The 25455-nt window shown below is 42.9% G+C and overlaps 4 protein-coding genes across 5 annotated transcripts in view; 2 read left to right on the plus strand and 2 right to left on the minus strand.

The window, feature by feature from the left end:
• The first annotated feature begins 13 nt into the window (after positions 1 to 13).
• Positions 14 to 13307, plus strand: LOC139580806 (uncharacterized). Its single transcript, XM_071409832.1, has 16 exons — positions 14 to 335; positions 1448 to 1555; positions 1645 to 1720; positions 1849 to 2005; positions 2167 to 2212; positions 2672 to 2730; positions 2918 to 2953; positions 3070 to 3122; positions 3299 to 3431; positions 10553 to 10770; positions 11472 to 11517; positions 11694 to 11759; positions 11849 to 11908; positions 12020 to 12105; positions 12532 to 12626; positions 12762 to 13307. Exons 1-16 carry the CDS (start codon positions 299 to 301, stop codon positions 12794 to 12796), a joined length of 1311 nt encoding a protein of 436 aa, XP_071265933.1. The 5' UTR covers positions 14 to 298; the 3' UTR covers positions 12797 to 13307.
• On the minus strand, positions 12950 to 15340 carry LOC139580809 (histone H3.3A). The gene is made up of 4 exons (XM_071409836.1): positions 15186 to 15340; positions 14161 to 14292; positions 13852 to 14005; positions 12950 to 13736 (listed from the first exon to the last, which is right to left on the minus strand). The coding sequence occupies exons 2-4, from the start codon at positions 14286 to 14288 to the stop codon at positions 13608 to 13610; spliced, it is 411 nt and encodes a 136-aa protein (XP_071265937.1). The 5' UTR covers positions 14289 to 14292; positions 15186 to 15340; the 3' UTR covers positions 12950 to 13607.
• On the plus strand, positions 15313 to 25304 carry unk (unk zinc finger). Of its 2 annotated transcripts, XM_071409826.1 has the most exons (16): positions 15313 to 16495; positions 16724 to 16888; positions 17878 to 18110; positions 18630 to 18839; positions 19573 to 19749; positions 19900 to 20030; positions 20134 to 20269; positions 20364 to 20481; positions 20660 to 20747; positions 20862 to 21229; positions 22342 to 22558; positions 22838 to 22933; positions 23016 to 23201; positions 23363 to 23544; positions 23725 to 23985; positions 24134 to 25304. In XM_071409826.1, exons 2-16 carry the CDS (start codon positions 16865 to 16867, stop codon positions 24284 to 24286), a joined length of 2580 nt encoding a protein of 859 aa, XP_071265927.1. In that variant the 5' UTR covers positions 15313 to 16495; positions 16724 to 16864; the 3' UTR covers positions 24287 to 25304. The 2 variants fall into 2 exon arrangements, with proteins under 2 accessions (XP_071265927.1, XP_071265928.1); XM_071409827.1 differs by having other exon boundaries at positions 15313 to 16888; positions 17786 to 18110.
• The window catches only part of LOC139580802 (protein unc-13 homolog D-like), a 12343-nt gene continuing 11857 nt past the window's right edge, over positions 24970 to 25455 (minus strand). The window contains exon 34 of the mRNA XM_071409825.1: positions 24970 to 25427. Within this exon, the coding sequence (XP_071265926.1) occupies positions 25318 to 25427 (110 nt within the window). The 3' untranslated portion in view covers positions 24970 to 25317. The remainder of the gene's footprint in view (positions 25428 to 25455) is intronic.

The following is a 25455-nucleotide window of genomic DNA, read 5'->3' on the forward strand; positions in this document are numbered from 1 at the left end:
ATTCAGTGTGTGCAAAATGAAGCAGTCTATTCTGAAACCGAGTAGGCTAGCTTCAATGTTTTTGAGTGAAAAGTGTTTATTGCAGCTGTCACTGACATCTCCAGTCCAACCTCCCCAAAATGTGATTCATGTCGTCTATTTGGACATTGATATCATGTTTACATTTCCCTATCTGTAACAGCCTAAGGGAAAGGGTGTCTCGGTATGTTTTAGACATGCGGAAGTGTGTGAAAGCTATGACGCATTGTTAAATGACAGGCGGTACAGTGCGTCTATATCTGCGCTAATAATATTAGTTATGCCTCCGAAAGATCCGCTGCTCGGGACCCTCAAAGGTAAGAACATACTGCAAATGGACACCGAGTGAATGGAGACATGCATATGGGGGTTATGTGTTGTTAATTTGTAGATAAACAGACAGGAATAGGCTGAGCGAGAGTATCAGCAGATATTTACTCAGCCTAGTATAGCCTAATCATTAGACAGACGCTCCTACATAGGTGGCGCAGGTTACGCTCATGTGCTGCAGCAGGGACTATAGAATAAGTACATTCTTCTACCAGAAAATTGCTTCATAGTCTATCTTTTGTGAAGCATGTGTTATCTCTGAATGTTAGACATATCATCCATCCGCTGTATGAAATATTTTGAAGGATCACTTTCCGATTTTACTATTGGAGCTGCATCTTTGATGAATTAATGCAGTTTCACTGCACCTTTTACCTCTATTTTATTCTATCACTCAACCACCTGACGCAATCTAGTGCTGGCGAAGCCTATCAGACACTATGCAAAACACAAATAGACAAAAGCAGTGATGTTTTCAGGTTGCCAAGTAACTGGGTCCTCCTTGGCCATCAAGTGTGGAAGAGGTGCCCTCTGTCAGTCATCATCATACAGCGAAAGGAAAGACACCACCCACATGTCTGCCATATGTTGTCCATGTATTGTGCATATATCACAAGCCTACACAGAAAATTGGCCAGTGTTAAAACGACACCCAAAATCACTGTAACAATGTTTTTGCATAACACTAGTAGGAGTTAACTATAGATTAACACTAGTGTTGAACATAAATAACACTGTGAGTGTTATTACTCCATAGTGTTACATTTGAGTAACAATGGCAAGTCTAATGCGGTGTTCATTTTTTTACATTATAAAGTGTTGCATTAACACTCAAAATGTAACAGTATAATGAAAGTACTTTTTACACTCTGTAGAGTAGGACCATATGTTATCTGGGATGATGTTAAAATTAACTCTTGAACTATTGATTTAAAATGTCTAAATTGACTGTGTATGGTCTATTATTGTGTCTATGTCTGCCCATTAGGATTCATGCATTGTTCCCTCAACGCCTGTGCACATACAGTATCTACCCAATGTGGCCCATGTAATGTGTGCGCACATATATTGCATTGTGTGTATATTTTTTCTCGTCCAGTATGCATCCTGAACCTGCAGACAGAAGAGGGGACAGTGACAGATGTCAACCCTCACCTCTCCTCCTGCTGTGAATTACTGGAGCTCATCCTCAGGAAGGGCCTTCAGCGTGAGTATTATAACAAAGCAAAGTCATACAGACAGGAGTACAGAACATTAGAGCCTGCCTACATTCTAACTAGTGTGTGTCTCCCTCAGAGCCAGTCCTTGGTCTAGTACACAGGGACTACTGGCAATGTTTCGAGCAACTCCTCCAACACGACAACTGCGGCAGGTAAACTACCTACAGCACATTTAGAGATTGTGTTCTAGAAAATAACATACAGTGACTACTAACCCCCCTGTTGTTGTCTTGGCTCCCTCACTGGTGTGTGTGTGTGTGTTCCTGTGCGTGTATTCTAGACTGAGTACTGTGTCGCTTGCGGTTGAACAGACCTTAGCCTGCAGGAAGCTGTTGTCAGCTCAGGGACGAGGACGCTACCTCCTTAGGCTAGCCCTCAGACGGAGGGTTCTAGAAGGAGTCATCAAACACCTGTTACACACACCCAAAGTACTAGAGGTCTGTTATCTCTCACTCATATTGGCTCTAATACCTTGTTGTTACATTGTTGTAACATTACAATTGACATTTCTTTGATGTTCAGTAATTAGGCTATATTCCAGTTATGTTTGAATAGGCTATCATATCATTGACTTGTTTTACTGGTTTCTATTTTCCAGTGGTACAACCCAGCTATTTCACTTCTTAGGAATGAGGAATATGTGGGTGAGGCTTTTCTTCTCTTCCTGATTGTTTTGTTTTCACTGAATGGTTGGTGTTGGCATTGGCCTTAATATCAGGAAATGATTTTCATCACAGCAGATCAAATAAAATCACATTCTATTGGTCACATACACATATTTAGCAGATGTTATTGCGGGTGTAGCGAAATGCTTTTGTTCCTGACTCCAACAGCGCAGTAGTATCTAACGATTCACAACAATACACACAAATCTAAAAGTAAAACAATGGAATAAAGAAATATATAAATATTAAGACGAGCAATGTTGGAGTGGCATTGACTAAAATACAATAGAATAGAATACAGTATATACTGTACATATGAGTTGATTAAAGCAGTGTGTAAACATGATTAAAGTGACCAGTGTTCCATTATTAAAGTTCAACTTGTGAAGTGTCCAACAACACTCCTGATGACTGAGTCAAATATCCTTCCTCTCTAAGAGCCTTTCATGTCCCTGCTCATGGTCCTCTCAGAAATGGAATTCAAACTGGACATGGAGGTACAAAATGTTTCCTTCCTTCTCCTGTTTGCCTGACTATGATGTGGTTGATGCACAGTGTCAGAAAGCACGAGGCAAGTCTCTGCTTAGACTGTTGGCCTAAAACAAAATGTTGCAAATACAAAGAGTTCTCAAAACATAGAATGTCACTGCTCACATCAGCAAAATGTCTGCCTTTTCACTTAAGAACTGCAGTTTTCTGGATGAGAGCTGGCTTCTACCGGTAAGATATTGAAATGAGCCCTGTACAATCTCAGATCTATGTATGACCTCCCTGCCTCATAGTTAGTCTGTGTATATTTTGCCTATTGAAGTGAGGACTATGTCTGTGTTTTCCAGGTGTGTGATATGTATGAGGCAGTACCCTGTCGTGAGCTAGGGATGGTGCTCAGGTAAGTGGCAGTGTTTGTATCCTTCCTCATAATACACAGTCATCCCTCTCTCTCTCTCCTCTCCTCTCCTCTCCTCTCCTCTCCTCTCCTCTCCTCTCCTCTCCTCTCCTCTCCTCTCCTCTCCTCTCCTCTCCTCTCCTCTCCTCTCCCACCTCTCTCTCTCTCTCTTCCCCCAGGTATCTCAGTGGCCGTGTCTTTGTCCTGAAACTGTTGCCAGGTAGCCAGGCTCAGGTGGACAAGTGTGTACATCCAGGTGACATCATTGATGAGATCAACGGAATCTCCTTACGGAATGCCTGCAATGGACAGGTAAGGAGACCTTTACAAAAAAAATAGCTCCAGCCCTAATCTAACACACCTGCTTTTTAGTCAGCTGCTCCTCAGGACCATGCAAAATCATCCGACTTAATATAAAAATAATTAGTCAAGCAGTGCATTTCAAACACAGATTCAACCACAAAGACCAGGGAGGTTTCCCAATGCCTCGCAAAGAAGGGCACAAATTGGTATATGGTTAAAAATAAAATCAAAAAGATATTGAATATCCCTTTGTGCATGGCGAAATTATTAATTACACTTTGGATGGTGTATCAATACACAGACACTACAAAGATACAGGCGTCCTTCCTAACTCAGTTGCCGGAGGGGAAAGAAACCGCTCAGGGATTTCACCATGAGGCCAATGGTGACTTTAAAACAGTTACAGAGTTTAATTGCTGTGAGGAAACTGATGATGGATCAACAACATTGTAGCTACTCCACAATACTAACCTAAATGACAGAATGAAAAGATGGAAGCATGTACAGAACACAAATATTCCATAAAAATATTCCAAAACATGCATCCTGTTTGCAATAAGGCACTAAAGTAAAACTGTATAAAAATGTGGCAAAGAAATTAACTTTATGTCCTGAATACAAAACGTTATGTTTAGGGCAAATCCACACAACACATCACTGAGTACTACTATTCATATTTTCAAGCATGGTGGTGGCTGCATCATGTTATGGGTATGCTTTTCATCGGCAAGGACTAGGGAGTTTTTTAGAATAAAAAGAAACAGAATAATGCTACGCACAGGCAAAATCCTAGAGGAAAACCTTTCAGCGGGACAATAACCTAAAATACAAGGCCAAATATACACTGGAGTTGCTTACCAAGACGACATTGAATGTTCCTGAGTGGCTTAGTTACAGTTTTGACTTAAATCAGCTTGAAATCTATGGCAAGACTTGAAAATGGCTGTATAGCAATAACCATCAACCAACTTGACAGAGCTTGAAGAATTTAAAAATATTAATGTGCAAATATTGTACAATCCAGGTGTACAAAGCTCTTAGAGACTTACCCAGAAAGACTCAGCTGTAATCACGTTTTTTTTAAAACAAATGTTAGAATTTTTCTTCTTTGACATTACAGGGTATTTTGTGTGAATTGATGACAAAAAAATTACAATTAAATCCATTTAAATCCCACCCTGTAACACAACAAAATGTGTGAATACTTTCTGAAGGCACTACAGTACAGTATATGGGGCTGTTTTGCTTCCACTGGTCCTGGGGAACTTTGAAGAAAGTTGAAGCTCATTTACTGCATTTCTATACAATTTAAAACCCCTAAAATGCTGTTTGGAGAACAACAAAAACAAGCACACATTTCCCCAGCCATTATCACATTGGTTATCACATACAGCAAATCTTCTGCAATTCTAAAAATTATAACTAGGGGTTGAGGAGAATTTTTAGCAGTTTTAAAAGCAAATTTCCTGCAGTTATACACATTTTGTCGTGTTAATATGATATCTGAGTGAAAGTGACTAACAAAATTAACAGGGACACTGGGCACGTGCCCTGCTTTCTATCAGAATTCCAGTCGTTAAATTAAGGTTAAATAAAATTCCAATAAATGTTATACACCTTGATCTTCAAGAATAGGACTTAATGGTTTACAGGCCCTGCCACATCCGATGAGCGTCAGAGCCGGTGTAGTACGACTCGATCTTAGTCCTGTATTAACGCATTGCCTGTTTGATGGTTCGCCGGAGGGTATAGTGGGATTTCTTATAAGCTTCGGGGTTAGAGTCCCGCTCCTTGAAAGCGGCAGCTCTAGCCTTTAGTTCAGTGCGGATACTGGTTGTGGTATGTACGTACGGTCACGTTGGGGACGACGTCATCGATGCACTTATTGATGAAGCTTTGGCAGATGTGGTGTACTCCTCAATGCCATTGGAGGAATCCCAGAACATATTCCAGTCTGTGCTTGCAAAACAGTCCTGTAGCTTAGCATCTGCTTCCTCTGACCACTTTTTTATTGATCTAGTCACTGGTACTTCCTGCTTTAATTTTTGCTTGTAAGCAGGAGGATGGAATTATCGTCACATTTGCCAAATGGAGGTCGAGGGAGAGCTTTGTATGCATCTTTGTGTGTTGAGTATAGGTGGTCCAGAGTTCTTTTCCCTCTGGCTGCACGTTTAACATGCTGATAGAAATTTGGTAAAACTGATTTAAGTTTCCCTGCATTAAAGTTTAAACACTAAGGTAACCTGCCTGAATGACTACCGACCCGTAGCACTCACGTCTGTAGTCATGAAGGGCTTTGAAAGGCTGGTCATGGCTCACATCAACACCATTATTCCTAGACCCACTCCAATTTGCATACAGCCCCAACAGATCCACAGATGATGCAATCTCTATTGCACTCCACACTGCCCTTTCCCACCTGGACAAAAGGAACACCTATGTGAGAATGCTATTCATTGAGTACAGTTCAGTGTTCAACACCATAGTACCCTCAAAGCTCATCAATAAGCTAAGGACCCTGGGACTAAACACCTCGCTCTGCAATTGGATCCTGGACTTCCTGACGGGCCGCCCCCAGGTGGTAAGGGTAGGTAACAACACATCCACCACTCTGATCCTCAACACAGGGGCCCCTCAGGGGTGCGTTCTCAGCCCCCTCCTGTACTCTCTGTTCACTCATGACTGCACAGCCAGGCACGACACCAACACCATCATTAAATTTGCAGATGACACAACAATCGCCAACAACAACGAGACAGCCTATAGGGAGGAGGTCAGAGACCTGACCGGGTGGTGCCTGGACAACAACCTCTCCCTCAACGTGATCAAGACTAAGGAGATGATTGTGGACTACAGGAAAAAGAGGACCAAGCACGCCCCCATTCTCATCGACGGGGCTGCAGTGGAGCAGGTTGAGAGCTTCAAGTTCCTTGGTGTCCACATCACCAACAAACACCAAGACAGTTGTGAAGCGGGCATGACAAAACCTATTCCCTCTCAGGAGACTGAAAGATTTGGCATGGTCCTCAGATCCTCAAAAGGTTCTACAGCTGCACCATCGAGAGCATCCTGACTGGTTGCATCACTGCCTGGTATGGCAACTGCTCGGCCTCCGACCAAAAGGCACTACAGAGGGTAGTGCGAACGGCCCAGTGCATCACTGGGGCCAAGCTTCCTGCCATCCAGGACCTCTATACCAGGCGGTGTCAGAGGAAGGCCCTAAAAATTGTCAAAGAGTCTAGCCACCCTAGTCATTGACTGTTCTCTCTGCTACCACACGGTAAGCGGTACCGGAGCGCCAAGTCTAGGTCCAAGAAGCTTCTAAACAGCTTCTACCTCTAAGCCATAAGACTCCTGAACATCTAGTCAAATGGCTACCCAGACTATTCGCCACTTTCTGTTGTCATCTATGCATAGTCACTTTAATTAACTCTACCTACATGTACATACTACCTCAACTAACCGGTGCCCCCCGCACATTGACTCTGTACCGGCACCCCCCTGTATATATTGTTATTTTTTACTGCTGCTCTTTAATTACTTTTTACTTTCATCTCTTATTCTTATCCATATTTTTTTTAACTGCACTGTCGGTTAGGGGCTCGTAAGTAAGCATTTCACTGTAGGGTCTACTACACCTGTTGTATTTGGCGCATGTGACTAGTAGAATTTGATTTGATTTTGATTTGCTGCTCCAGATACACAAATAGTCTAAAGAAGACCAGTTTTATTGCTTCTTTAATCAGGACAACAGTTTTCAGCTGTGCTAACATAATTGCAAAAGGGTTTTCTAAGGATTAATTCGCCTTTTAAAATTATAAACTTGGATTAGCTAACACAACGTGCCATTGGAACTCAGGAGTGATGGTTGCTGATAATGGGCCTCTGTACGCCTATGTAGATATTCCATAAAAAATCGGCCGTTTCCAGCTACAATAGTCATTTACAACATTAACAATGTCTACACTGTATTTCTGATCAATTTTATGTTATTATAATAGACCAAAAAATTATCTTTCCTTTCAAAAACAAGGAAATGTATAAGTGACCCCAAACTTTTAAATGGTAGTATATGGTAGTATGCATACAGTTGAAGTCGGAAGTTTACATTCACAATTCCTGACATTTAATCCTAGTAAAAATTCCCTGTCTTAGGTCAGTTCGGATGACCACTTTATTTTAAGAATGTGAAATGTCAGAATAATAGTAGAGAGAATGATATCTTTCAGCTTTTATTTCTTTCATCACATTCCCAGTGGATCAGAAGTTTACATACACTCAATTAGTATTTGGTAGCATTGCCTTTAAATTGTTTAACTTGGGTCAAACGTTTCGGGTAGCCTTCCACAAGCTTCCCACAATAAGTTGGGTGAATTTTGGCCAGTTCTTCCTGACAGAGCTGGTGTAACTGAGTCAGGTTTGTAGGCCTCCTTGCTCGCACATGCTTTTTCAGTTCTGCCCACAAATTTGCTATATGATTGAGGTCAGGGCTTTGTGATGGCCACTCCAATACCTTGACTGTTGTCCTTAGGCCTTTTTGCCACAACTTTGGAAGTATGCTTGGGGTCATTCTCCATTTGGAAGACCCATTTGCGACCAAGCTTTAACTTCCTGACTGATGACTTGAGATGTTACTTCAATATATCCACATAATTTTCCTTCCTCGTGATGCCATCTATTTTATGAAGTGCACCAGTCCCTCCTACAGCAAAGCACCCCCACAACATGATGCTGCCACCCCCGTGATTCACGGTTGGGATGGTGTTCTTCGGCTTGCAAGCCTCCCCCTTTTTCCTCCAAACATAACGATGGTCAATATGGCCAAACGGTTCTATTTTTGGGTCATCAGACCAGAGGACATTTCTCCAAAAAGTATCATCTTTGTCCCCATGTGCACTTGCAAACCGTAATCTGGCTTTTTTATGGCGGTTTTGGAACAGTGGCTTCTTCCTTGCTGAGTGGCCTTTCAGGTTATGTCGATATAGGACTTGTTTTACTGTGGATATAGATACTTTTGTACCTGTTTCCTACAGCATCTTCACAAGGTCCTTTGCTGTTGTTCTGGGATTGATTTGCACTTTTCGCACCAAAGTACGTTCATCTCTAGGAGACAGAACGCGTCTCCTTCCTGAGCGGTATGATGGCTGCGTGGTCCCATGGTGTTTATACTTGCGTACTATTGTTTGTGCATATGAACGTGGTATCTTCAGGCGTTTGGAAATTGCTCCCAAGGATGAACCAGACTTGTGGAGGTCTACAATTTTTTTTCTGAGGTCTTGGCTGATTTCTTTTGATTTTCCCATTATGTCAATCAAAGAGGCACTGAGTTTGAAGGTAGGCCTTGAAATACATCCACAGGTACACCTCCAATTGACTCAAATTATGTCAATTAGCCTATCAGAAGCTTCTAAAGTCATGACATTATTTTCTGGAATTTTCCAAGCTGTTTAAAGGCACAGTCAACTGACTTAGAATTATGTGAAATAATCTGTCTGTAAACAATTGTTGGAAAAATGACTTGTGTCATGCACAAAGTAGATGTCCTAACCGACTTGCCAAAACTATAGTTTCTTTACAAGAAATTTGTGGTGTGGTTGAAAAACAAGTTTTAATGACTCCAACCTAAGTGTATGTAAACTTCCGACTGCAACTGTATATATATATACAGTACCAGTCAAAAGTTTGGACACACCTACTCATTTTTCATTATTTTTACTTTTTAGTGAAGACATCAAAACTGTGAAATAACATATATGGAATCATGTAGTAACCACAAAAGTGTTAAACAAATCAAAATATATTTTATATTTGAGATTCTTCAAATTAGCCGGCCTTTGCTTTGATGACACCTTTGAAAACTCTTGGCATTCTCTCAACCAGCTTCACCTGGAATGCTTTTCCAACAGTCTTGAAGGAGTTCCCACATATGGTCAGCACTTGTTGGCTGCCTTTCCTTCACTTTGCGGTTCAACTCATCCCAAACCATCTCAATTGGGTTGAGGTCCGGTGAGTGTGGAGGCCAGGTCATCTGATGCAGCAGTCCATCACTCTCCTAACCCTAACCCACCTCCAGCCCTTACACAGCCTGGAGGTGTTTTGGGTCATCGTCCTGTTGAAAAACAAAAGATAGTCCCACTAAGCACAAACCAGATGGGATGTCGTATTGCTGCAGAACGCTGTGGGAGACATGCTGGTTAAGTGTGCCTTGAATTCTAAATAAATCACAGACAGTGTCACCAGCAAAGCACCCCCACACCATCACACCTCCTCCTCCATGCTTCACGGCTGGATCCACACATGCAGAGATTATCCGTTCACCTATTCTGCGTCTCACAAAGACACAGCGGTTGGAACCAAAAATCTCAAATTTGGACTCATCAGACCAAAGGTCAGATTTCCACCGGTCTAATGTCCATTGCTCGTGTTTCTTGGCCCAAGCAAGTCTCTTCTTATTGGTTTCCTTTAGTAGTGGTTTCTTTTCAGCAATTTGACCATGAAGGCCTGATTCACGCAGTCTCATCTGAACAGTTGATGTTGAGATTTGTCTGTTACTTGAACTCTGTGAAGCATTTATTTGGGCTGCATTTTCTGAGGCTGGTAACTCTAATGAACTTATCCTCTGCAACAGAGGTAACTCTGGGTCTTCCTTTCCTGTGGCGGTCCTCATGAGAGCCAGTTTCATCATAGCGCTTGATGGTTTTTGCGACTGCACTTGAAGAAACTTTCAAAGTTCTTGACATTTTCCGGATTGACTGACCTTCATGTCTGAAAGTAATGATAGACTGTCGTTTCTTTTTACTTATTTGAGTTGTTCTAGCCATAATATAGACTTGGTCTTTTACCAAATAGGGCTATCTTCAGTATACCACCCTACCTTCTCACAACACAACTGATTGGCTCAAACGCATTAAGAAGGAAATCTATTCTACAAATAATATTTTAACAAGGCACACCTGTTAATTGAAATAAAGAAAACCCCTTGAATGACTAGGTGTGTCCAATCTTATGATTGGTGCTGTATACAGCCACACCTTAGACAAACCATATATTTATTTAATATGCTGTACAGGGCGTTTTTCTCTTTGAATATCTAATTGAGACATTGTGCTTTTGTGTGTGTGTGTTCTCAGGCAGGTGTGGTCCTCTCCAGGCTTAAGGGGCGTCCCCTGTCCCTGCGTGTGTTACGGTGGTGTGTGCAGGACGGGGGTGTATATCGCCCCATCATCAAACTCCTAAGAGCACTTAGAGAAGAGAACCCCTCCCTGCAGCTAGGCCCCGCCCCTTCCTCCCAAGAACCCACCAATCAGGGCCAGAGGCCCACACCCTCTCAGTGCCTCAAAGAGGGAAGGCAAGTCTGAGAGATTGTTGTTGCGGTAATGCATCTGTTATTGGTTTGCAGTCCGCTAATAAGAAAGCAATTTGGTGTTATTACCAATGATGTATATAAACCCTGGATTGCTATGCATTGGACAATGACAGGCTTTGAAGCCACCGGTCGGCAATATTGGCACTCCCCAGAAGAAGCAGTCCTCCATAGGAATTAATGGAATTCTACAGAATTTCAATTAAATGTTTCAAGGACCAAATGACATGTATTTAGTATTTTTTGTGGGGACAGTAACATTAGTACTTTCTGCAAATGTTACTTTAAGGGATTTTTTTTATTTTGTCATGTTTTTATTTTTATGTTCAGCTAACATAATATAATTAAAATGTGCATTCATTTGTAATAGGATAAATGTAACGAAAACAAACGTAGACATTAACAAATGCATTTCTATAGCTTCCAAAATATTTTTTGCAACAGTGGGGGAGTTCCAAGATGGAGGTGAGGTGTCGTCAGCGGTGGCTGTTAGTCATCTAATGTATATATAAATGATTAGGTACTACCATATTGCTTATACCAATCCCATCCATTCAGATCTACAGTGTTCAGGGCGTAGGGCTATTTGTAGTTTCACACTGAAATCTGTTTCTAATCTCTTATGTTAAAATAGTACACAGGCATGTTTACCTCATCTGAGTCACTAAACCCCTCTCCCCCCACAGAATTGTGTACATTGTGCAGTTCTTGGGAAAGACAAACATTGGAATGGTAGATATGTTATTTGAACATTATAATTACATGTTGGTGTGTATTGTCTTAGTGTTTCACTGTTTGAGAAGATTTTTTATTTTGTACTATTTGCACATCAATTGTGGTGTGTTGTGTACTCGTGGTTATTGTGTTAAATTGTGTGTGACTGTTTGTTTTATCTCTTTTCTTGACAGTATGGAGGCAAGGAGGTGCTTCAACATGGAATCCCCCTGGTCTTACAGCAAAACCAGCCCCGCATGGTACTGACAAATAGAGACATGCTGACCTGACTAGAGTTTGTTGTAATCTGTAATCTAACTACTAACATATCCTCTCACTTTCCCAACAGGAAGTACTTTTAGACCTTAAGGAAACCCACTTGATCTGCACTGAGAAATCCAATATGACAGTGAGTAACTGGATCATATCACACGTTGGCAAAACAGGTTTTGTCCAGTGGATCAAAATTATATAGGGTTGTTGGTTGAAGTTCTCATCATTTTCCCCTTTGTGTGTTTAGGAGTTGTTCCAGCATCATTACCCAGAGATCTCATGTGTAGGGCGGTTTGGCCAGCCGGACTATACCGTCTTTGCGTTCTGCGTAGTGTGAGTATTAATAAAAAACATATCAGCCATTATATATCAGAGAATAGTCCCAGGCCTTCTCACCATTGCAGCTATATTCCAACCTTAGACAACATGCCTTTTTAGCCTGTGCAAAAGCACACACTCAAATGAGTCATTCCTTATTGTACAGTAGACTAAATAACTGGACAGGAATAGTAACAGCATCCTGTTTTCCTGTCGCTCACACCTCCCCAGCTATAAAATGCCCTTAACCAGATTTAGGATCAGTTTACACGATCCCCCATCCTAACAATAACATTCAGGAGGAGAAATAGAGAACAGTTCTTAGATCAGCATCTAGGGGCAGCCTCATTGAATTTCTAAAGCTCTCCTCTGGAGAAAAGCATTAACAGCAGTGAAGCATCCGGAGCAGATGTCAGAACGTGTAATTGGCTCCGTTTTCAGAGGCTCCCCAGAAACTCCTCAGTCAACAGGATTCTACTGTGTGGTGCTTAGAGCCAGCGCGGTCAAAGAATGTGAGGAGATCGTCAACCGCATCGGTGAGTATAATTGAAGACAGTGAAATATCTGATATGAGCATTTCCTGTTGTGGGATGCCATCAAGACCATAAACATCTGAAATATTCTCCCATTCCAGTACATTTCAAAAATCCGATTTTTCCTCAATTCCACAGCTACCGGTTTCAAGCACACGGAGTGGTTCGTATGAAAAGAAATCCCTTGACAACTGGATATGTGCCAAACATCAAAATGTTGTGGTAATTGAATAAACACATGCTTTGAAAAATACAAGTGTGAACACCAAATGTAAAAGCCCCCAGTGGATAGAGACATTATCCTCAGAACAAAAAACACATGAGCATTTATTCATAAAGACATTTAATAGAAAGACTACAATGCGACAACGCTTCCATAAATAGTATTAAATGTAGCTGCCAAGGTTTTGTATGTTGGAAAAATAACATGTAAAAAGCAGTTCAGAATATACAGAGGGGCTTTGTCATGCTCCTAGCCATCCCAGACAGTGTCAAGAGGTAAATCCCGACACCACTATGTAGTAGTGAGGTGTTGTGCAAGACATGCTGACAGACAGAGGGTGGAAATTGATGAAGGACCCAGATCATGCCTTCCCCTGGCAGCTGAGAAGAATTCAGACATCTTGAATCCCCCCCCCACCTTGAACCACAAGCAAGAGCTCCAACCTCATCTGGAGCCTATACTATCCACCAGGATCCAAAATGAGCCAGTTAACATTTGAAGAGGGAATCTGACTGAACAGTCAATACAGTCATGTAATACACTATCCTCTACTCAATGTAAAAACAAGCCTCATTTGCAATTGAAGCAGATATTCCTACATTCTTCTGTCCTCACATTGGCCAGATCTGAATTGAGGTTTGTGGAATGACTGATCTCTTACCATTCTAAAATACATTTTAAAAAAAACAGGAAATAATAAAAAACTTATGAAATGGTTAAGATAAATAGGATTATGTCTGGAAAAGGCAGTTGAACGCCATTTAAGCCCTCTCTCCCCTTATCCTCCGGGCCAGCTGGATGTCTTTGGGCATGATGGTGACACGCTTGGCGTGGATGGCACACAGGTTGGTGTCCTCGAACAGACCCACCAGGTATGCTTCGCTGGCCTCCTGTTGGAGAGAAGTGGGAAATGACAAAATATGGGAATAATAAAAATTGTTAGTTTGCCCTGTACATTAGCCCTCATACTATTAGTGTGATAGCAGCAGTCAGCGTGGATCTTACCTGAAGAGCTCCAATGGCAGCACTCTGGAAACGCAGGTCAGTCTTGAAGTCCTGGGCGATTTCTCTCACCAGGCGCTGGAAGGGCAGCTTGCGGATCAGCAGCTCAGTTGACTTCTGGTAACGACGGATCTCACGCAGAGCCACAGTTCCTGGCCTGGGGAATAAAAACAGTATAATGTTAGATTAGTTAATTAGATATTAATCCTAAAATGTGAGAAACTAGAACTGTTACTGACACACATATGCAAGTTAAATCTAGACAAAGTAAACAAAATAATGTTGGAAAACCGGTTGAACTGCTCCCAGTACCTGTAACGATGTGGTTTCTTTACTCCTCCGGTGGATGGCGCGCTTTTCCTGGCTGCCTTTGTAGCGAGCTGCTTCCTTGGCGCCTTTCCTCCGGTGGACTTCCGGGCGGTTTGCTTGGTACGAGCCATTTTACTAGAAAATTTAAATAACGGAGATTATGGTCAGTCTGGGATTTGAAGAGGGCAATACGGATTTGAAATAGCTTTTCAAAACGAGGCACACCGTCTACGATCTTGGGCTATAAGCTGCAAGTGTAGTTGCCTCAAACCAACAGCTCAAATGTTGCCGCCGAAAACTCTTAAAATTGGTCCCGTCACCTTTGCTAGGTAGTGACGATTGTTGCAAAGCTTGCAACAATTGAGCAGTATTGCAACAATGGTTAATTTGAATACTCCCCCTCCCCCGCCCCTAGGTACCGCTTGGAGAGGAGTCTCGTCCGTCCCAGCAGCGCGCTTGCTTATGAACAAACCTCCCCGCCTTAACTTGTTGCCTTCCAACATTTCGTATTTTTGCACTGCAGTGCGTACCTTTGTTCGTTTGAGCGGGCAAACGCTACAGCTAGGTGTAATAAACACAGGTCAAGAACGTTTTGCTATCAATTTAACGAGTCATTGTGGGAATGACGCCAGCAAAACGAATACACACACTGTAGAAAAGAGAACGTTAACGTAAAGCTACAACACTGATCGACCACTAACCAACCAAGCGCATTAGCACTATGGCTAACGTTAGCTAGCAACATGCCATATAGCAACGTTAACGTTAATTAAAACTCACGCTCCTGCTTGAATCGAAAGTCACATTTTTAGTAACAAAATAGTTATCTAGAATGGAGAAAATGCAGTAAACCAAATTAACGTAATTTACCTACAGTACTGTAGCCAACCAAGTCTGTTTAGCCTCCAGCCATCTCAGATCTCCAATTGGAATTCTATTGTTCCATATTTAAGACAGTCAACCGACGACAACTTCAAATATTTGTGATTGGTAAGACGAAAACTACCAAAAACGCTAAAGTTACTTACCGATTGGTAACTGCTGGATTATTCCAAAACTGAACGTATTTAAAGTTACTCCGTTTCCTTCAGACACACACCACGAATAACGATAACTGGGGAAGTGAGTCAAATATTATATTTCCCCATGACGTCAACTAACCATTTATAAATCCGGTTGGTTGAGAACTAGAAACTCGTGAGACCATTGGTTTAAACTCCACCAAAACGTCTCTCTCATTGGTTAACAAAGTCACCCTCCCATTGGTTGTTGTCTGTCCTCTGTAGCCAATCAGCAGCCGAGACATTATAGGAAACTACTTTGGTTGAAAATAATGCCATTTCAATTTTTTTTTTACAAAATGGGATTCATAACATGTCTCATCATGTTCTAACAATTCTGTGCAACTTGAAGGACATCACTATAGCTCTTGATCATGTCTCTCAGTTCCATTAAATGACACATAAGAGTCATTGAACAAAGACTTCTTTAGTCGGGGGGAGTTTTGTTAAGATCCCAGAGGTTCGGTCTAAACATTAACATGCATCGCTTGCGGTATGGTTTTGGAAGCATAAGGACCTTAGGTTAAATTGATATACACCTTAATAGGTTTAAGGCACTGTGAAGCCACATGCTTCACAACCGAAAAAGTTCGGTTCGTGCATATATTATGAGGACGTTTTTGAATTTTGTGATTTTTTGATGGGCTGTTCGGGCAAACCACATTTTTCTGGAGGCAAGCTGAAATTCGGATCCTGGAGATTGGTCAACAGTAGGGATTCTTCAATAGAGCCACACAGTGGAGGTGTCATAATACCCATAAAACCTAGCGGTCAAACAGGGAAATGATTCCAATTGTTTTTTCACCATTCATTTTTCTCATAAGAGATTTTAGAAACAGGGCTGTGTCTTGTGTAGGTTTACCCTGGCGTGACGTTTTGATAATAATGTAATTCTCTTTCGGACAAGGTGACTTTTAATCAATATATTCGGCTCTATTTACTCTAAGATTTAAAAAATGCTCATTAGCATCAAAGTAGACAACTTTATTTAAACTGACTTGCCTAGTTAAATAAAGGTTAAATAAAAAAAAAACTAGGCAAGTCAGTTAAGAACAAATTCTTATTTACTATGACGCCTACCCTGGCCAAACCTTAACCAGGACGACGCTGGGCCAATTGTGCGCCGCCCTATGGGACTCCCAATCACGGCTGGTTGTGATACAGCCTGGAATCAAACCAGGGTCTGTAGTGACGCCTCTAGCACTGATATGCTGCGCCACATCATGCAAGACTACAAATCCCTGCACAGCATCTCAAGTTAACACCTTTGCTAACAGGTACTGTGTCAAATTAAAACTTACCCAAGACAGTTCACAGAATTGTCAATTATTTATTACTACATTTAGATAACATTATATAGTTAATCCAGAGATGACCTTTCCCTCGATTTGGAAGTCGCATCCAGATCCAGAGAGAATGCAAGCACATTTGTTCGGCTAGCCGAGTTCTGCTAGGCACCAGCTGAACCTTTGGTGTTCCCACATGACCATATCTCCATGTTACAGCGCTTGTTTACGGAGAACAGACGGCAGAGAAGAGGCGACCACCTGTGCTAATTTGCTATTTAGCATGCTCCGAACACCTGTGTGTAAGCGTGACTTGGGAAGTGTAGTTTCGTTGGATGGAGGCACTCATACCATAGTTGTATGGATCTGTTAAAAACTGCTACAGTAAGTGTATATTTTTTTTATTTAAAGAAGGATTCTTTCTCACTGATGAAAGATAAGGGCATGTTTGGCTCCAGGCATAAGCAGTCACTTGTGTAGAATTGCAGGGAATTAGCTTTAAAACTGCAAAAATGTGTCTCCACCCAATGGCAAAATGGATTAGAATGTGGGAAATTAGCTGTTAAACAGATTTTTTTTTAATTAATCTCTACCCCATGGCAACATAAGTAGAATTGCATAATTTTTTTTATACAATTGCTAAAATGTTACTTCGCCCAATGGAAAAATATGTAGAATTGCAGGAATCTCATCTTGCTTAGGTCCCCCAAAACGCTAGAGCCGGCCCTGGATAAGGGCCATACGTTCCAAAGGCCGTATCACAAGCGATGATTATTGACGTTTCTAGACGCTGAAAAACAGCGTCGGGATTGTAGTTCACATGAGGCAGACCTGGGCGAAGCTAATGGCTGAGAACTGAAGGCAGAATGCCCCCTAGAGTTTTCGAGAGAGCTATAACTCTTATCACCATATTGCTCGTGAATGACCAGGAAAATATTAAATATCACACAATTGTACAAATTTCCCTTACAAAAAAGATTGCAGTTTTGAAACTGCAGGAAAAGTGTAGTAACTGCAGTCGACTATGGTATCTTGGAAGTAGTAATTGCAAAATTCTGTTTTGAAAGTTAAATTAAAAGTTGAGCATGTTTTGTAACTAATAGTTCATGAATGACCACACACACGTGGGAAACCGTGTAATATTGTTATTTATTATTTGGTTTGCACATAACACATTTCATATGTGTGACTCAAACGTCAAGTACAACTTTATGTATGCTCCATCTAATAAAGATAATTGTTTTATGTTAAAATTATATTTCTGTCTTTCACTGACTGCAGTTTAAAGGCAAATGGGACAGACAATGTTGAACTACATGCCCCACAGTTCTTAGCAAACCGTTCGAACTGACGCTTCCACTTCCTCGTACCAGGCGCAAGCGCGCAAAGGTAAAGAATGCGGACTTCGTCGCACACTGGAAACAGAACCCTGGTACAAAAGCTTCAAAGAGGAAAACATGTCGAAAACGCACACAAAGCCCCCGTCCTCGTCGGGGGCTACGACCTCCGGTGGACCTTCTTCCTCCTCATCCTCCTCGCCCGCAGGTGGCACGACGTCTCCCGCCAACGTCCTGCACGTACAGCCTGAGAAACCTCAACACTACACGTACGTAGACCACACAACCTCACGTGTATAAACACACCCAAACACCACTGACGTTAGGATAATTAGTTAAACTGCTCCTGTCGGGTTTGAATTTAAGTATTTTTTACCAGCTATCTCTGGTCTGCATTAGTGTGTACCAATTCTAGTTCGGCAATATAAGTGAGAGGCCTACTGTTGACTGAGTTGGCGTGGTTTGGATCTGTACAGTAGCCCTGGACTGTTTGGGGACATTTTATGTCAGGATATGATAATATGCCGTCAAATTACAGTATAAGACACTTTAATTGGTGTAATGGTCCATAAGTGGTTCATAAGTTGTCTTTATGTGTCAGTGTGTTTTTGAGAGCGAGTCTGGGGGGGACATGTTTACATCTGCAACATAGCTGAAAAGTTGTGATAACTAATACGTGCAGCTTGCTATTGTTATTTTTTTGGTATTAAATATACGACATGCACTAATGTACTACTCCTATATCTCTACCCATTTCCTCTCTTTCCCGCTCTGTCCCCCCTATGCAGGTATCTGAAGGAGTTCAGGACAGAACAGTGTCCTCTGTTTGTGCAGCACAAGTGTACCCAGCACCGGCCCTTTGCATGCTTCCACTGGCACTTTCTGAACCAGCGGCGCCGCAGGCCCATCCGCAGGCGGGACGGAACCTTCAACTACAGTCCAGACGTCTACTGCACCAAATACGACGAGGGCACAGGCACCTGCTCTGACGGGGATGAGTAAGTGTGTGTGAGAGAGGAAGAGAAAGATTTTTTATTTGATCTATTGGTACAAAAGACAGAGACTTGTTTTCTTCACTATTTTATGGTGCACTAAAACCAATGTTTTTGGGGGGGTCTCAAATCTGCCCTATTAGGTAAATTCTTGAGTTCCCCACATTAAAGGCATGGACAGACTGGTAGGATTTGCCTGGCTGAGAGTACTTTGCACCTCTGATCAGAGTGCCGGCAGTAATTTTCAAACCGATTGTACATGTAGTAATGGGTGAAAATGATGACCGTCAATGGCCATGGTGGTCCCTATAACACACCGCGCCGACACCAAGTGAACAAACGGCCCCGTACTGTGCAGACTGACAATCGGTGTGATGAGTTTCATCCTAAAGATACACAGAACATGCTCTACATTGCATAATAAAGCACCTAAGAATCTGAGATTGAGATTTGTTTTCAGATTGAGGGTACTGTTTATCAATGAGGTGTACCCATTCAGTTGAATAGCTGAGGTGATCGTTGTTGACTGCTGTGATTTGCAGCTGAAAACAGCACCCCCTCCCCCCCTCTGGGCCATGCCTCAGGCAGATCAGGAGAAGTGCTGACACATTATCACTTTCACACACTCAGCCTATTAACACACACAAGGGGAATGCTAATGAGGAAGACTGTAGCTCTGAGACAATATCACATGACCCAGCAAGATGTTTAGTTTGTTTTCCCAATTTGTGATTTCCAGATGTCCGTACCTGCATCGTACGGCGGGCGACACAGAGCGGCGGTACCACCTGAGGTACTATAAGACAGGCTCCTGTATCCACGAGACGGATGGGAAGGGCCACTGCAGTAAGAACGGCTCCCACTGCGCCTTTGCACACGGATCACATGACCTACGATGTCCCGTCTACGACGTCAGGTACAGGAGTATACAGTGCAGCGGAGACATATCTTCTGTTCGTTTTCAAATTAAGGTTTAGTTTAATCACCCAAAGCCAGAGATTTCTGTTTCATTGTTCCACTTTCTAATGGGTCTCGTTGCCATGTGCACCCCTCTTCCCCTCTCCAGGGAGGTGCAGGTGATGGAGTCTCAAGGGGGGTCGGGGGCTGCTGAGGGAGGAGGGGGGGAGGGCCAGTCGGGGCTGGCGGCCAGTACCGCCCTCATTGAGAAGATCCTGAGTGAGGAGCCGCGTTGGCAGGGTACGAATATACACATGCACATCCTTTAACTGATCAATTGATGTTCCATGTGAAGGCCATGATTCCAATGCTACTACATTTCTCTCCCTTTCTCTCTCTGTAGATAACACCTATGTGTTGTCCCACTACAAGACGGATCTGTGTAAAAAGCCTCCTCGTCTGTGTCGCCAAGGTTACGCCTGTCCCTACTACCACAATAGCAAAGACAGGCGGCGTAGTCCACACAAACACAAATACAGGTACAAAATATGACCTGTTTTTAAAAATATATTATTTACTTGTGTCCCAAAAACAATACTAAAGTGTGTGGGGTCTCTCTCTCTCCCTCTCCAGAGCGCTGCCGTGCCCAGCGGTGAAGCACAGTGAGGAGTGGGGAGATCCCAGTAAGTGTGAGGTGGCAGAGGGATGCCAGTACTGCCACACACGCACAGAGCAGCAGTTTCACCCTGAGGTACGTGATGCGGTCCGTCCTAACTTCAGAAACATGCTCCTTGTCTCAAATTATAACTACGTCATCCGTTTATATCATTGGCAGATTTGTGCCAAAGTTCGAGTTAGCTACATTTGCTTAACACAAATTAGAACTCTATATTAAATGACAGTGTGTTTTGTCTGATGTGCCTCTCCAGATCTATAAGTCCACGAAGTGTAATGATATGCAGCAGTGTGGCAGCTGCCCCCGGGGCCCCTTCTGTGCCTTTGCACACCTTGACAACAGTAAGTGTCTCAATACCCTAATCGTGTTGTAAAATGAAAGTTAGCAAAATCGTGTTGTAAAATGATAGTTAGCAAGTAAGTAACTGATCTACTCTTTCTCCTCCTGTCCCATAGAGCCCCCTATCAGTGAAGAACCCTCGTTTCAGACCCCCAGCTCCCCACCTCTCCTCCCAGGACCCCAAGACCCTCACCCTGCCCAGGAAGGATGCTCCAGCCCTGGGGACCGAGGTGGAAGATCTGGGTCTCTGTCTGGAGGTCCGTTCTCCCCGTCAGGGGGGGGGTGTGTGGCAGAACAAGGCCTGTTAGGGAGGGTGCTGTCGTTGTGTGAGGACGTGTGTGGGGGAGGTGAACCCCTCTCCCCCTGGGCTGGGGAGGGGGGGTACGGTAGGGCACCGGGGTACGAGAGGGAAGACCATGCCAAACAGAAGAGTTTTACCATGGACCAGCGCAACAGAGAAATGGCGTCTCATCACAGCAAACAGGTACCTTTTTTATTGTTGTCAAAATCAACCAGCTTCGAACTATAATTACACATTAGAAAGAGGAGGAAGGGATACGCTAAGGTACACAATAGTACATTTTGGTAGACAGAAGGTGCTCTTTGGTAAAAGGGGTAAATTGGTCATCAAAAAGAAAGGAGGACCAAGGCACTCTTCATATAATTCATTAAAATGCCTTTATTTGTATGGCATGTTCAATAGAAACAAAGTTTTAAAAATATGACTGGGAGAAGTGTCAAGAATAAGAAAGCAATATATTCCATAGTACACTAGAACACAGCAAAACATTAAGTTTTTGGATTTACAAACTACAGGCCACTAAATACCCTGGTTTAAATGAAGGTATGGATTCCTCACCCTTCTTGTAGGGTTGTGATGGGTCCATTTGCTGTCATCTAGTGGACATTTTTGCTCAATTGCCCTCAGCTATGTTTAGACTGTTGTTCATGTTTTGCTGTTTTACATTTACATTTAAGTCATTTAGCAGACGCTCTTATCCAGAGCGACTTACAAGTGTTCTAGTGTACTATGGAATATATTGCTTTCTTATTCTTGACCCTTCTCCCAGTAATATTTAAGGGTAGAACTACCTTTTAGTGTTCTGATACTTCTAGCTTGGAGTTGTATTTTTATGATAACAGCTACAGTATTTCACTTTTTAATGTGTATAGTATTGCTTACTAGGTGTGTCCAATCAATTTTGTAACCATTCCCTCTTCTAATTAGGGCTAATTGGAAAAGCTGTTCAAAAGAGGACATTGTATTATTTCTTTGTACTCCCTGACGAAGGCCATGCAGCCGAAACGTCGGATTTTAAAAACGTTGTTTCTATTGAACATGCCATACAAATAAAGGCATTTTAATGAATTATATGAAGAGTGCCTTGGTCCTCCTTTCTTTTTGATAATTACACATTATTGGCTTGGGTGTCTGTTGCTGCTTCAGCCAGCTTGTCATTCATTGCCTTGATGTCTCTGTAAGGCAGCAATATCACATTGTTGAAAGCAGAAACTATTAGGCGACATTGCTTATTGTACTATAACTACACCAGTCTGTATAGAAGATACCATCACCACCCTTCTCGCTCTCTCTAGGACCTGCTGGTGTTCCTCCCAGTGGGTAGTCCTCTGAGTCTGTCATCGAGTGTTCCCTCCAGCCTGGCAGCCACCCCTCCCAGCCCTGCCCCTCCTGGACCCCTGCACCAGGGCCACCACCTCCACCATGGAGCCCCAGCACCAGGCCTCTTCTCGGGCATGAATGCCAACGCACTGCCCTTCTACCCCACCAGCGACACCGTAGAGTCTGTAGTGGGTGAGTCAGTCACACAGGCACAGTAGACTTTTGAAACTCTTATTACTCTTAGTCAGAGGAGCTAGCCATTTGTAAAATTAGCTGACTATTGTAGTTCACTTCCTAACATTCCATTCAATTAAAAAAAACTATTTATCCCTGAGGGGCAATTACATGGGATATCGCTGAATAATATTGCCACTTGATTGCTCCCGGACAGATCTGACAGACTGATGTTTTGGTTGATAATGTGGGACAGATCTGACAGACTGATGTTTTGGTTGATAATGTGTTGTATAGAGTCAGCTCTGGATGACCTGGACCTGAACGACTTTGGAATGTCTGCCTTGCAGAGAAGTCTGGACAGCAGCTCAGCTCTTCCCAGAGCCATGCTGGGTGAGTATGGAGCCTAGACACACGCACACGCCTGAGTGGAATTTCATGATTGATTGATTTAAATTATTGATTGATGTTGCAGGAGGAAATCAGCTCCAGAGCTCTGCTCCTGTCAACATTCCAGGAACCCTCTGCAGCTCTGCCCCTTTCAGCTCCCCCTCGCCCTCTCCACCAATCAGAGCACACCAATCGCCATTCTTCTCCTCCCATCTATCGCAGCCCAGCAAATCAGAAAGCAGCTTCTTGGGGCCATCGCATAGCTCTTTAGGTTTGTGGATATCTTTTTTAGATAATGTATTTTTCTGCCCAAATCCTACAAAATTCGAGGGTTTTAAAATGTGTATAATTCTTTAATTCTCCCATACATTCCAAAGACACCTCAGCTAAATATCTAAATGTCTCATGTGTTCCATGTCTCCTGTATTGCAGGTCTGAATGGTATGAGCAGTAGTATCTGGGAGCACCCATCAGGCCAGGGTTCTCCCGGTACGCCCCCGGCCCTGCTACCCACCATGGGCCAGAGCATGGAGACAGCCCGGGTCCGACAGGAACTAGACGATGCTAACAGACTACTGAAACACTGGGACCACACCTGGAGACATACAGCACAGGTACGAGAAGTGGGAGTGGGTTTGTGTGTGTGTGTGCATGTTAGTTTACACCAATAAACCAACAGATGGGTCAGACTAAAACATTTTCCCTCTCTTCCTTCCCCCTTTCTCCCTCTGTTGCTCTCTCTCTCTTTTTTCTCATCGCCCTCCCCCTCACTCTACATCCCGCTCTCACTCCAGTCGTGGGCGGTGTTGAAGTCGGATGCAGAGGAGTCTCGTGGCTCGGCCGGTCGGTCAGCTCTTGAAGCGGAGCGGGCCAGGCAGGCTGAGGAGGCGGCAAAGAGACAGACCTCCCTCCTCCAGGAGGCGCTGGAGAGCATGAGGACAGGAGAGAACCCTCACTTGGGCCTCCACCAGCTCCAGCTGCTCCACAGACTGCCTCTAGAGTCTGTCCTCAGTTTGCAGGCCCAGCTCTGTACATGTCTACACACTGTGGAACAGGTAAAGGAGACACACCGATATTTGCAGTATACACATGCAAACTCGCATACACACAGAGCTTTGCTTGTTGGTGTGAAACATTCCCCAACTAACCAGCAGACTATTCACTTTTTCCTCCCCTCTCCCTCTCTTTCATCCCCCTATCCAGGTGGTGTATAGAAAGCAGTGTCAATGTTGTGTGACGTGTGGAGAGCAGGGATCGGTCTCACTGCCCTGTGGACATGGTCTACTGTGTGACAGCTGCACCAGCTCTACAGAGTGCCCCCTTTGTCCAGAACAGAACCTAGATCAGTTATCCTGACCTAACTCAACTATCTATAGCCCAGATATAGATATGGTATCCTCACTCAAAGACCAGCCCAAAGACCAGCCTCCGGTCCATATTGTCACTGATTCAAGTCACAGATTTTTTTTTTTACATGCACTACCTGTCCATAAGAAATGATTCAGGATCAGCTCTCTAACCACAGACCTGGCTTTAACCATTACAAGCTAAACCACAAATCTGACTCAGTTGTTAAAGGCATGCATGATCCAGACAGCCATCTCATGATGCAGCCTAAGTGGGCCACCATTTGAAGGAGTACAAGGTTTTAGTTTTTACCGTTAGTTATTATTGTTTTGCTAATGAGACTTATAGTCCGAGGAAGAATAGGGCTGCATCTCAATAGTATAAAAAGGCTTCCTCTCCTTGTCTCCTTCACACTGATCTGAAACTACAGGAAGGACATATGGTGGAAGCCTACAAAGAAATTGCAGATGAAGGAAGGAAAGCCATGTTAAACTATTTGGACGCAGCAGTCTGTGTTGCTTACAGATAGTTTCTGTGAGTGACTGACTCAGGTTTGCAGTCTGTAATATTATTATTCTTTGTTAACCGGAAAGATGGGAGCATGTTAAAACAATCAAGAAAAATGTACTATTCTAGTGTGTAGTCTGAAATGATGCCGATTTTCATTTAATAACAAGGCGCTTCACGTTAACTCAAATGCCAGCCTCTTTTTAATCAAAATCTATGTATAATGTTTCTGGGGCATAATTTACATTTGTAAGCATTTTGATATTTCACAGTATGTCAAACTCGTGTCAAATATACATAGTTCTTGTATGTCATACTTGCTACATGCACTGACTACACCAGGTGTCAGGCTTTGGAAACAGCAGGGGTGTGTGGGTGTGTTGATAACCAGTGAAAAGACACGATCACTACTATACATAGACCTGGCACAAAGTTCACACCTTGTCCTACTGCAGCCACCAACAGTGTTTCATTTTGTGTGTTTTGGTATAGAAAAATAAAACAAATTTATATTTTTGGATGAAGCTGTGTTATTATTGTTTCCCGTCCTGGGACTGTTTCTCTCTCTGTCTGCGTTTCTTCACAAACAGCTGAGCCTCCCTCTCTCCTCTCCTCGACTCCAACAGCTTCAGGATACTGTCATCTGGAGAGAACACACACACTTCAGTATC

This window comes from Salvelinus alpinus, chromosome 7, assembly GCF_045679555.1.
Source record: "Salvelinus alpinus chromosome 7, SLU_Salpinus.1, whole genome shotgun sequence".
In the NCBI taxonomy this organism is placed as follows: Eukaryota; Metazoa; Chordata; class Actinopteri; order Salmoniformes; family Salmonidae; genus Salvelinus; species Salvelinus alpinus.